We start from the raw sequence: 12,713 nt of genomic DNA, 5'->3' as shown, positions 1-12,713 counted from the left end.
TTCGCTACAAGGGCGATGCCCGTACGTCAGTCCGAGACGGATCATAGTCATGGTATGAGAGGGCTGCGCCCGGGTGGATTTGTAACCACCGACCTGTGGCTTTCAAAGCCAGCGCTCGACCACTGAGCTGAAAGGGCGTTGCCCTTAAGCTTGTCCATTCAAGGACAATAGTTCATGGAACGAGAGGGCTGTGCCCTGGGGCGTTCGAACCACCGACCTGTGGCTTCCAAAGCCAACGCTCGACCACTGAGCTAAAAGCGGATTGCTCTTAAGCTTGTCCAAGCGTGAACATTCGTTCATGGAACGACAGGGCTGTGCCCTGGTGGGCTCGAACCACCGACCTGTGGCTCTCAAAGCCAGCGCTCAACCATTGAGCTAAAAGGGTGTTGCCCTTAAGCTTGTCCAAGCGTGAACAATCGTTCATGGAACGAGAGGGCTGTGCCCTAGTGGGTTTGAACCACGGACCTATCGCTTGTGAAGCGAGTGTTCAACCGCTGAGCTGTTGTCGACGACTCGAATGAGTCAAGAGCATTGCTCTAAGCGGTTTGCAGCTCTTGGAGTAGGCGCGGAGCGCGAGCGTAGGTCTGAGACCGCTTGAGAGCAAGATGCGCGCTGCGCTTGGAGCATTGGGCCGTGGGCCGACGACGAGAAGTTGGGCATCAACGATGCGTAGGCGTTTGTGAGCTCACGGAGCTGTACAACGCTGGTGTGAGGTGTAGTAACCTCCGCCGTCTTAACAAGACGTGACCTCGCTGAGGAGAGTTTCGAGAACGGAATGTTCTCATCTTAGTGGGGGAGAGTGTAACGGGGTTACATGGTGTGGAGCACACAGGGGTACGAAGTACCCGGAGAGTTAACAAACTCTCAGTACATAAGTTGGAGAGTTAACAAGGTATCTCAGTACGTTGGCTGAAAGCCACACGTTATGCATTTGATTAGGTTTAACTATGCTAGATAGTTAAAGAGATACATTTACCCCTAGGCGGCTTGGCCGCAATAATAGTAAATAAAACACTTCTGGTTTTGAAGCATAAAAGTTAAGGTGTTAACTTTGAGCCCTGGTCTTGGGCTGTAAGTGTCCTTTGGATAAGGAACTTAGTATTAGTGACTCTTTGAGTCGAACGTCTTCCTCTGACGCTAAAGCTACGGCAGCCCCGCTGCACACTACATGACGCTGACGATTGCTCGTCACATCGATAGCGTCGATGTCCATGGGCTCGGGCGCAGAATCCCGATCTGAAGCAGGTAGCGCGTGAGCGTATGACGCCGCAACCACGTAGTCCTCGCGTAGGGCGAGGGCGAATGCCTCTTCGAGCGTAGAGGGGTCCAATCTTGTAAGGCAGTAGCGCGTCATGCCTTCGCGCATACCGAACACGAATACATGAGCCTGAGAGGCCATATCGATCGGCTTAGACACGATGCACGACGCGAGGTGTCGTGTCTTCTGGACGTAGTCGCGCATAGTCATCGTGCCTTGCCGAAGGGCGGAGAAGTCTGCCCGAATTCGGGATTCATCTTGCGGCGGCTCGAGCGCGAGCCGAAGGTCACTCTGGAGGGTATCCAGAGTGGGGAAGTCGTTGGGATCGACAACCAACTTGCCGAGAGCCTATTCCTTGGCTTTCCCAGACAACCGCGAGAGGAGGAAATGGACCTTCGCGGAAGGCGCCTCGATCAACCTCGAGGCGATGGCGATGTCGATCTCTCGAAACCAGCGATTCAGCGGAAGTCGATCTTCTCCGGCGCCGGAGTAGGTGGACGTCTCTAGCTTCACGACGTCATTCGTGGAGATACGCGAGGGAGTTGACACTCGCCGATTCGCATCGGCGAGCTCGCGTTCCATGAACACTTGTGCCGCAACGCGCTGCTCGTCGGGCGTCGCTGAGCGCAGCAGCGACGTGACGACGGCTTCACCGGACACCGCCGCGAGGCGGTGGAGAGCTTCCCACTCGATCCGAGTGAGATGGAGAAAGGCAGCGTGGTCGAGGTCTTGGCTCATGTCGAACTTGTTCGTTGGAAGGACTACGAAGTGCTACCAGGTGTAAGGGGCCAGGTATTTACTCCGTTACTTGCTCACACTATAGTGTTGAGGAAGCTCGCAATAGGACGACTGAGTCTTAGGTTTAAGGAAAAATCAACTCTGACTTTATTTTAGGACCAAGGCCACAGCCCTGGCCACTCAAATACACGTCATAGTCCAATTGGCTAATAATGGGTCTGGCTCCCCATATATCAGCCAATGGCATGACAGCATTTCAGCACACGCTAGTCGTGTGCTGATGCACCTACTTTTGTAAAGAAATCTACCTACTTATGTAATGGAGGGGCCCATTACAACCAGCCGGTAGACGTGGGAGGCCACGGGCTGGTATACTTCACTTGAGACCGGGCTGCGGCGCCGTTCTGGATATGGGGAGACTCGGACGTGCTCTTGCGGTGCTGGTGCTGGTGATGTCGTCGACATCTTCGAGACTGGCAGCGTCAAAAGAAGTCCCTCCCATTTTGCATAGAAATTATATGCTCTTTAGTGGTCGAGCGACTGACGCTCGATTGAGATCGATGATTAAACCAGTCGGTCTGGAAAATTTTGAGTAGAACCCACAATAAGACTGATGTATTTATAAGTACCAATCAGAGCAAGACTACTTAGCTCCACTATAGGTAACCTCTAGTTTGTATGGAACCCAACTGGTACCGTGTATCAGGTGTCCACAAGAGTGACGGGTCACTCTTTATGTAGCATCGATCATCATTACCAAATTTGAGTAAGATGTAATATTGAGAGCCAAAATATCCACCACGTTGAGCTGTACAACTCAACAATAGAATGAACTGCATGTACGTTCTTTGCATTGATGGGTGTATTGTGCGAAATTCACAATACCAAAAGCTGAAAAGTTTAGTACACACAAGTACACTCAATTCGAATTCAAATGAGTCATTGTAACATTCGGTTAATACAGGGATGACATGAAATACAACGCAGTAGGACATCGACGAGCTATCTGGTATGGTATACGGTGCTCTCTTCTCGATTTCGTGTGATGTTGGTGGCTCATTTGCTGACTTCGTTCGTCGGGAAGCTCAGGGCAAACTCGTTGAACGCGTGCAAGAAGCGGTTATCCGTCCAGTTGATCTTGATTCCGTTGGTCAGATGAGTTGGGGCGTCTTCAGCCGTACGAAGCGCGCGGTTTTGGCACCCGCTGTCACTGTCGTTGGCAGTTTCGGTAGATGCGCTTGTGGGCATCACGGTGCCCTGCACCTGGGACTGCATCCCCGAGTTGTTCATGATAGGCACGCACTGCTTGTAAATCTGCCAGTTGGGTTCGTGCAGCGCCAGCCAGTAGAAGCGCAAGGTGCAGTCACCCGAGCACTTCGAGAAGTCGGCTTTGATGTTGGCAGGATATCCCGTGCCGTAGGTCGCAACACAGTCTTCCTGGTGGTCCACCATAGTGTCGTCGATCCAGACTTCGCAAGGGCCGTGGTGCGAGTCGATGAAACCTTTCTGCTCCTCATCGTTCTGCCAGTTCATAAGACTGAGACCCGAGACGTCCACTGGTGAACCATCCGTTCGGGTATTGGCGCAGTCTGCTACCTGCTGGTCAAGCATATCGCGCAGTGAAGAGTAGCCGGCATTAGCGAATGACGAGGTGAACGTCGCTGTGTTAGCTTCAGGGCTGTCGTCCCACTTAAGACCTCCAAAGACACTGTTGACATCAGCTGTGATGGTCTTGGCATAGGTGGTCGAGGTGGACGGGTCAACGAATTGAGCAGCCGGTTTGGAAACGTATCCGTGGGCTTCAGCAGCGTTGAAGGTGAGTGCAGCCGCGGCAGCAGTAGCGATGACAGCAGAGCAAGTGATTTGCATGACGAAGTGTTACTGAAGAGGGATGTAGACGTTGCTAGTTGATGGTAAATGGAGGAATGAATGGGACTACAACTTTCGTGTCGCTTCGGCAAGGATCACAAGACCGGACCATGCTAGCTCGAGTCGTGATGCCTGTTCTTCTATGACTTGCCAACTCTGCTGCTCCTCTGGATTCATGACTCCTGTCGCCATGGTGTTGGATAAGCAACGTGAGATGATCAGGTCATTTTCGCGGGTTGCGAGGAATCGCCGTCGACAGCAGGCGTCAGTTGAAGGGGGTAGCCGCCACAAGCGCCTGCATCTGGGAAGGTATATCCGAACAATATCTTAACCATCAGAACATCTCTCTGACCACTTGCTTTGGCGTACCAGAATAACGGTAGGTCTGACTCGGAACATCTAGAGATAGTCGGCGACTTCTGTGGTGCTGACAGTGTCAGCGACGAGGTCGCAAGTGGAATCATTGATCAGCTAAAACACACCGCCCACTTGAAACGGCCGAGGCCAAGATGCCAGTGGTCGCCAAAATGAACCAAGTTTTAAGCTTAGTGAAAAGAAAAGTATCTTTTTTTTCATGTTTGTATTCCCGTGCGCTTTACAATGTCACGGAGAATCGCGACGAACTGTGGGGTCCTTGTGTTCGTCGTAGTTGCGCTCTAGGTAGTCCACGTGCACAAACGCGCGCTCCACATTGTCCAGTGCCTCCACTTTATCTTGCAAACTCAGACTGATGTCGTGGGCGTCCTTGACGCACATATCCTCGGGCAAGATGACTTCCATCTCCACCAAGTAGTTGTTGCCGAAATGATACGCCCGCACAATGTCTGTCCTCATCATGGGGTGGTGGACATCGCCCAGCACACGGATCTGGTCAATAAACTCCTGGTCCGCCTCTGCGTAGTGCAATAGATAGCTTCAGTTAGCACAAAATAATCTGCATCCAGGACGACAAACAAACTGGTCCACTGTACGTACGCAGACCAACGAGGCGCTCCACTTGCTCTTTCCCTGTCGCTAACCAGCTGACGGCAATGTAGACTGAGATGACGATCGCCCCAACGGAGTCGAGATACCAGAGACTCGAGTGCCAGTGCGCAGCGAAAGCAGCAGCAACCGCCACAGAATTGCTGAAAACATCGTTGCGGTGGTCCTAGACACCGATAAAAGACATTATGGCTAAACAAAACAATCCGGACCCTAGTCTGTTCGATGGCATTTCACCTGAGCCAGTGCATCGGCTGAAGGCGAATGCGACGCAATCTTGGCGCAGATATACCACAGCAGAAGCTTGACGACGATTGCAACCAGTAGCACGATCACGGTGAAGGAGGTGATCTCCAACTCCCGCTGGTGACCTTTGAGCCCCTCGACCAGAGCCTCCACTGACTGCTGAATCACCTCAATAGCTGAGAGAGAGAGAGAGAGTAAGCACGCAGCGTCAGTACAAATGCAAAGCCCTAGTTCACACTGAGGAACTGTAGTTTAATGTGTATTACCTGCCATCCCCATGAGGGTGGCTGAAATGATAACTGCAATCGGCTCGAGTCGTCTTCTGCCAGCTGGATACTTGACACTGGGTGTGTGCATCCGCTTGTCCGAATACCAGAAGAGAGCTTGCGAGGTGAGATCCAAGATGGAGTCCACAAGCGACGATAGCACGGCCAGTGAGCCACTAATCAAGGCCGCGTAGATCTTGACAATAGCGAGGGCCTACGAGCAGTAGAAGACCCAAACCCCCAGCGACAAGTTAAGGCGACAGGTTGGTACAATTGATTTCAAACTGAAGGCAGACGCACCACATTAGCTGCGAGTGACACGTTGATGGCGACCTGCACGCGCAAAATTGTGTTCGAGGGCGAGGCCAGACGCTGCTCTTCCACGTCCGCCTCTTTCTTGAGTAGGAAAGCGTGCGACACCTGAGAACGGCGATGGCGATCATCTGCCTTGGTGCTTCCGGGCGTCGGAGTGATAGTCAGTGTCCCGTATCCATTGGGAGAATGCTGTAACGACGAGGACTCAGCCATCCGTGGGGCTGAGGGCGTAAGAGGAGCAATCCGCGACCAGATGGAGAGCCAATTCGTAACTGATCACCAAGCATTGCTCCCACCGAGCTGCTTTGACAAGCCGCTTTCAATCTGTTACACTCGTCGTACTTAACCCATCCGCCTTTAGTCTCCAGTCAGAAACTTGACTTGTTAGCCATGTTCGTCCTGACGCGCATCTCGGACGTCATTCCGGTGGCTCCGGAGCTCTTCGACGCTGACTACACGCAAGTTCTGATCGAGGAGATCGACCGCAAGTACGCGAATAAGGTCATCGCAGATGTGGGGCTCTGTATCACGCTCTACGACTTCGTGAGCATCGGTGACGCATTTGTGCACCCGTCGGATGGCACGTCGCACTCGCAGGTGGAATTCCGCTTGGTTGTGTTCAGACCATTTGTGGGCGAAGTGCTCAAGGGACGCATCGTGAGCTGCACGGAAGAACACATCCGAGTTAGTATGGACTTTGTACAGGACATCATCATCCCGTCCTACGCCTTGCAGACGCCGTCGTACTTGTGAGCTACCCTCAGTTATTCTTGTGCTAGATACTGGGAGGTCTTAGCTGTGTCTACTCACCCGTTCTTTGTGTGACCATGGAAAGTGACACGGCAGAGAGACTTTGGGTCTGGAAGTACTCGGAAGGACAAGGTGCAGTCCGTTTCTTTTGGTGAACGAATAGATGACTGGTTTTGATACTGACGGGCTGACTGCTGAGCAGAGAAATTCTACATGGACTTGCACGAGGAAATTCGCTTCCGAGTCACCAACATCAATTTCACACGCGTGACCAAGACAGCAAAAGGTTCGGGGGCTACTAACTACTAACTCTAACGAGGGCTTTGAAGAGAATTTGTGCTGACTGTGAATGCTGCTGGAAGCAGGCATTCAAGCTACGACGACAGAGGCGACAGACAAGGCGGAGAAGGAGATTAGTGCTGGTGACATGCGGCAATCCCTGGCCCGTCGACGGTCGTCAAGTGTGGATCTATCGGACAACGACCCCACACCGTCTGCCATTCACATCCTGGTGAGTGAAAAAAAATGTGTTGCTCCTTGTAGATTGGTCTGCCCACAGCCACTGCTGATCGCATTGTTGCTGTGGCTTTACTAGGCAACGATTGATGAGGACGGACTGGGTCTGTCATCGTGGTGGACGAGTTAAGGTCCTTTATTGCCAGTGAGGACGAAGAGTCCCTAAGCGATGATACCTCGCAAAAACGCAGTTATCATCATACTTCAAAGTAGTCTTTATTTTCCCCCCTCCAGTTTTTATCCCTTCTCGGGTGTCCGTTACAGACGCTGGAGGCCATTTGCAGTGGCATGTCGTTGGAAGCGGCCGCCACAGCGCTGAAGTCTCGAGCGGAGGTGCAACTCCTGCTCTCTCTCAGCCAGAAGAAAGCGAGCTCCTCGTTTTACTTACATGCAGAGCAACAGAAAGCACAAGATGACGAGGAATCGCAGCAGACACAAGCTCGGAATCGAGCCGGCTTCGTGGCCTTGCCAGCGTGCAGTGAGGAGGCGCAAATGATTTTGGAGGCTCGACAGCTGGGAGACGAGTTCTTCAGTGTCGGCGCCGAGTCGAGTCAAAAGCCGAGGAAAGCCCAGCCGGAAGGCGCCAGTCAGATAGAACTGAACGCTGTTCGTCGTCGTGATTGCCACATGGAAGCTCAGGTGCTGTACGCAGAGGAAGTCAAAGCCATTAGCGAGGACGTGGAAGTCGCGATCATCCACGCAGCAGACCACGTGAAAGAAGTTCTGGCCGTGATTGACTCGGGGATTCGAGAAGCTAAAGTGGTGCTTACAAACAACGAACTATTACTGGCGTCTGACGCTGACAAGATCCTTGGAATGTGGAGCGAGTTGGACGCTGTTTGTCAGCACCGAACCGATGAGATTGAGCAATTCGCTGCTGGACTGGAAGAAATCGAGCAAGCTCGCATCAGGCGAATACGTGGGAGACTGCAGCGATTGACTTATGTGCTGATGGAAACCGCACATGCCTTGCCGCCTGAAGTGGAGCGCATCATCGAAGCGGAGGCGTACGAAGTCAACACAGTAGTGATCTCTAATCGCAGAGTGTTTGCAGATCTGGTGGCCAGGTTGGAGACTGCCAATGTCGATATCTTCTTGGACGCCAGACTCGCCTGGGAACGGGGCCAGACCCGTTGGCGTCACCTACGACACGATGAGGCGATTGCCTCGTTCCAAGCCACACTCCACTCTCCGCTGTTTACAGACCCAGAGGAGCGACGGCTTGTGCTTGAGCAGATTCGAGTTTTCCAAGAGAAACTTCACATTGAGCAGCGTCTTGCGGTTCTGCAGCAGTTGAAGGAGGCAGGAGCTTCTCTGACTTCGGACCAAGTGACGCGGATTCTTGAGGAGCTGAGCTGTACGCAGCAAATTGAAGAAGAAAATAATCAGTTTTTCTTGTCAGAGTTGAAGCAACTTGATGAATCCAAAGGAGACGCTGCGAAGGCTTTGAGAGAGGCGCTTCGTTTGGAACTGCATGGCTTTGGATCGATGGCCAAGGAAGGGGCGATTCAAGAGGCCAAGGCAGCTCTAGTGATGCTGCTAAGTGACGACTCGATGGAAGACTTATTTCGTGCCGCTGGGGGCTTGAAGACTGAGCTTGACACTCTTGCGAAGCAGCTCAACACGGCTGATCTCATTTACAACACAAACCTGGAGCCAGTGGTGAGCTCAGTGGGGGTCCTCTTGAGTGCGTTGCCGCTGACGAATGTGATGGAAAAGCAGGGCAAGGAGGCGGGGCGGAAGGCGGTGCAGTCAACTTTGGAGAAAGTCCGAAAAGCCACCAAAGGCGAGATCATGTCGCTGTTACCGAGTCTGCAGTCTCAAATCTCCATGCTGACAAACTTGGAGGGCATGGGCGACAAATTTCAAGCTGAACTTGGTGACATATCAGTCCAGTTAAACACAATTCTCCGCGAGAATGGCTCCGTTCAAGGCACTGGCGCATCAATTCCAGCTCCAATTAGTATGAATCCGGTCAATTCATCAATGGGAACTGCAAATGAGAAGCGGTCGCTGTCCGAAGCTGCCCCAGCGAGCAAGACAAGTAGTGTTCCCCAATGCAGTGGTAACGCTGTTGATCTCCAGGCTATTCGGAAGATGCAACGCCGCCTTGGTATGCTTTTGTACGCGTCCGAACTAGACGTACCTTGGCAGGAGCATCTTCATTTCATCGCAGAGCAACTCGAGTTGCAGACAAATGCTAATCGTATCGTGGATGAAATCATCTCGAGGGAATGTGATCCTCAAATTGACACGCGACAACAAAAGGGTCGAATACTAGTGGATGAAATGGGGAAGCGAATGGAGCAGCAGAGCGCACAGCTGTATGATCATGTTGAGAAGCTGGCGAAGTTCTTCCTCCGAGTGGTCCGTTGCCTCGAGGAAAGCGTCGACAAGGTTCAGTACGTCAACTTGAGTGTGATGGATCTCCTTGATACGCTCGATGAAGACACTCTGGCCGATCTCGAGACCAAGTTCACGCAGAGCTGCACACGTCTCCGACACTCGCCGACTACCAATGTTTTACGTGAGGAATTCCAGCGTTCATCGGATCTCTTGCTGCTCATTGAAGGTGAGTACCGGACGTATGACAAACGAGTGTCTCTTGCTGCAGGTAACAATGTCGCAGCAATCGCTACACAGCGTCTGCTGTATCTGGAGCGTCTCTGCGACTTGTTTGGGCTAAAGCAGCTGCATCAGACCAAGAGTGATGAGGTGCTTAACGTAGACCACTTCCTCAGTGCGCAGCATATTGAGGAGATGCTTAAGCCAATTTCTCAAGAGAAGGGCAAGCGTATTGTCGAGGCATGGACAGGAGAGGCCGCCCACCCAGTGTCGAATGGTGACTCTGGTGAGCTTGCAGAAGAGGAAACTTTTCGAACAGCATCGGGCTTGGAGTTGGTTGTAGTTCTCTCTCTTGCTAATCTAGCTCACAATATATTGGTACAAAGCGACGAGGAGGACACAGATCAACAGCCACCTCTACACGTTGGCCCAACTGAATTTTCTTCAAGTGAGCAGTATACACAAAAGACACCCCGTGAGGATAACGTAAGCTCACGTGTCGATGGAGATGACAAGACGGAAGTCGAGGCTCAACCTTTGGAGCCAAGCGTACTGGAGAAAGTTCAAGCGGAGTTTTTGGTCCTAAATGTCCCCAGCGACACTGTCGAGAGTCTGCTAGCCTCTTTTCGAGACGCTATTCTATCCAAGTATCACACGGATGCTGCAAAAAATGACACGCAGACGAAAGAAACTCGCGATGACCGCCAGGCAAGCTTTTCAATGCTCCTCAAGGAGAGACTGCGCGTCCACTGGCCACGGAATGGAAGACTGGATGTACAGCTCTACCAGCCTCGAGTCGGTGAACTTCTGAATCACCAGCAACGACAAGAGCGACTTTTGCGTGGAGTCTGGCTAAAGATGGATGAACAGCAAGTTGCGTTTGCAACGAAAGTGGAGGAGGCTCTTGTACACATCGAGCAGACCAGGATGGCGCAGATTGGCTTTCAGGCTCAGCTGCCACTTCAGCAAAGCCTGGCAGCTCTCCAGGGTCTGGAAGTGAAAGCTAAGAAGCGCCTGGGTGTATTTAAAGGCGAGGCAATGGAGATATTAGCAGTTCTTCGAGCCATGACAGCTAGTGACATCGACAGTTTGTTATCGTCCTGCCAAGATTACGTACGTGCTTGTTCGTCTCAACTTTTTCCCGATTTGATGAGCTCCGAGATTATAAGTGGGTGTGATTATCACCCCGGGGAGATCACTGCCATCAGAGAAAAACTCGCTACGATCGAAGCTCAAGCCCGTGATCAGATATCCGAGAGAGAGAAGCAAATTGATGAGATTAGTAGCAAACAGAGCCAGAACATGGACATATGGGAAACGTTCAAAGCAAGGTCTCAGACGTGTATGCAGAGCTTAGCGATGAAAGAGGGGCTTGGACAGAAATTCGGGCTTCCTAGGCGAACAGATCAAGAACGATATCGATCTGAAATGACGAGGTGTGAGGCACGTTCTGCTACGATCAACACGCTCTTGGCTTCACTTGACTCGTTAGTCGACGAAGGGAAAAGTTACGATCGTTCGGACTCGTTGTCCAATGTGCCGAACCTTACACGTGATGTGTTACCCAAGCTGATGCAGCTTCGTGCGAAGATATACCATCGAGGAATGTACTTTGGATTCCTTCGAAATCCGAGTCAGCTTGAACTCAAGCCGGCAGAGTTTGATCCCGCAACAGGGAGGCAAGACGAAGTGATACGTGATCACGAAGTAGTAGACGAAGAAGATCGGATATTAGCGGTTCCTTTCCTAGAGTTTGCCGATCAAGTCAGCGCTAAATGCCAAGAAGAGACGAAGGCGTTGTACGAGCAAGAAGGAAAAAACGAGGAGCTCCCGCCGGTGTACCTCCCCGCCGCTTTGGAGGAGTATCTGTCCAGTCAGATGGAGAAAGCTCGATCATTCGTATTGCAACAAGAAGTGTCATATCGAGAGCAAGTGGATCTGTACGCTGATCTGTTGACTCTTGCACCGGGATTTGTCATGAGAAATTTGGTAGACCAGGCAAAGCAAGAAATACGGCGCAAGATTTCCGATATTTTCTTTGCGTTCGAGCCTCTCTACCAGTCGTGGATGGACCTCAAAACCCACCACACCTTAGAGCTGCGACCGCACCTCTGCAGCCCCAACAACGGTCATCTTTTGCAAGAACTGGAAAAACGTGAAAAAGTACGCTCGACATCAACCCAAAGTGCATTGGACGACATTCGAAGTCTGTTCTTGGCGGATCACATTCAGATCTCGTTGTCGTTCGAAGCAAGACTGATTAGACTAAGTCACTGTCTAATGCTGTTCTTAGACTCGTCAGTATTGTCATTGGACGACGTGAAGCCATTTTCAGGCGAGAAACTGCTCAAGCGAAAATCACTGAAGCGGCTGCGTAAAGTGGCTCGAGTAAAAGAATTCGGCTATTCTCACGAAGTGAAAAGAACTGCTGCTGAGCTGCAGATATTGACTCAAAGCGGTGAAGTTCCTCGTTTTCCGTTGCGATCATGGGCTGGTATCCCTTTTTTTGGATTGCAGTCGCTTTGGGAGGAGGTAAAGGCGGATATTCAGGCAAAGGATTTAGCAAGGCAGTGCTATGGATCTGATGTGCAGACAGACTTCTCCATCCAAAATTTGACCTGTGTACCTCTGGCATCCAATGACGGTGCGTGTGTTGCTCTTCTCACGCCCGCACATCGGGCACTCATTCAAGCACGAGACACTTCCTATGCCGATTACATTACTTTCTGTCGCGAGGAAATAAGGCGGTGTCTAGACAATTTGCACGAACGGATGGACGATGAAGTCAAGTGGACACGCGGCTGGGAAAAAGGGATTTTAAGGATGAGGCAGTCCACGTCCCAGCTAGCATAGCCCTTTAATCGCTGATATCCTGCGACGAAACAGCTCTGGATTTTCGAGATACATTGCTATCCAAGTAAAGAGCTACCGTCTTACCCCGCTTCAGACGCCTAGGCTTTTAAATCGAATAAAAACGTTGATTATGAGGATACCCGAACCTCGTGTAGTACGCCCAGTCAAATAGAGCGCCTACCCAGCTGGAAGGTATAGGTAGCAGCGAGCCATAACCAAAGCTTCATGGCCAACCAATCGACGCTCCAGAACAGTCAGCTATTTTTCATTTTCTATCTACCATGACATCCAAGAAGCGAACCAGTTACAGTCTGCAGTTCAAGCTAAGTGTAATTAGTGAATACAGGGCCGGT

The 12,713-nt window shown here is 51.5% G+C and overlaps 4 protein-coding genes across 4 annotated transcripts; 2 read left to right on the top strand and 2 right to left on the bottom strand.

Moving 5' to 3' along the window:
- Nucleotides 1-3,052: 3,052 nt before the first annotated feature.
- On the bottom strand, nt 3,053-3,865 carry PITG_20631 (uncharacterized protein; the record flags this gene model as incomplete). Its single annotated transcript, XM_002895512.1, has 1 exon — nt 3,053-3,865. The coding sequence occupies one exon, from the start codon at nt 3,863-3,865 to the stop codon at nt 3,053-3,055; it is 813 nt and encodes a 270-aa protein (XP_002895558.1).
- A 603-nt stretch (nt 3,866-4,468) lies between these two features.
- On the bottom strand, nt 4,469-5,452 carry PITG_20630 (Cation Diffusion Facilitator (CDF) Family; the record flags this gene model as incomplete). Its single annotated transcript, XM_002895511.1, has 4 exons — nt 4,469-4,758; nt 4,841-5,015; nt 5,087-5,271; nt 5,362-5,452. The coding sequence occupies 4 exons, from the start codon at nt 5,450-5,452 to the stop codon at nt 4,469-4,471; spliced, it is 741 nt and encodes a 246-aa protein (XP_002895557.1).
- A 614-nt stretch (nt 5,453-6,066) lies between these two features.
- Nucleotides 6,067-7,151, top strand: PITG_20629 (DNA-directed RNA polymerase III subunit RPC8, putative; the record flags this gene model as incomplete). Its single annotated transcript, XM_002895510.1, has 5 exons — nt 6,067-6,425; nt 6,512-6,558; nt 6,629-6,712; nt 6,792-6,937; nt 7,022-7,151. The coding sequence occupies 5 exons, from the start codon at nt 6,067-6,069 to the stop codon at nt 7,070-7,072; spliced, it is 687 nt and encodes a 228-aa protein (XP_002895556.1).
- Nucleotides 7,152-7,569: 418 nt separating this feature from the next.
- On the top strand, nt 7,570-12,360 carry PITG_20628 (uncharacterized protein; the record flags this gene model as incomplete). The annotated part of the gene is made up of 6 exons (XM_002895509.1): nt 7,570-8,916; nt 8,983-9,736; nt 9,809-9,885; nt 10,036-10,998; nt 11,086-11,439; nt 11,506-12,360. 6 exons carry the CDS (start codon nt 7,570-7,572, stop codon nt 12,358-12,360), a joined length of 4,350 nt encoding a protein of 1,449 aa, XP_002895555.1.
- Nucleotides 12,361-12,713: the final 353 nt, after the last annotated feature.

The sequence above is a fragment of the Phytophthora infestans genome, genomic scaffold, assembly GCF_000142945.1.
Source record: "Phytophthora infestans T30-4 supercont1.165 genomic scaffold, whole genome shotgun sequence".
NCBI lineage: Eukaryota > Oomycota > Peronosporomycetes > Peronosporales > Peronosporaceae > Phytophthora > Phytophthora infestans.
Note: the sequence above shows the minus strand (reverse complement) of the source record. Positions and strands in the feature narration are given on the sequence as shown.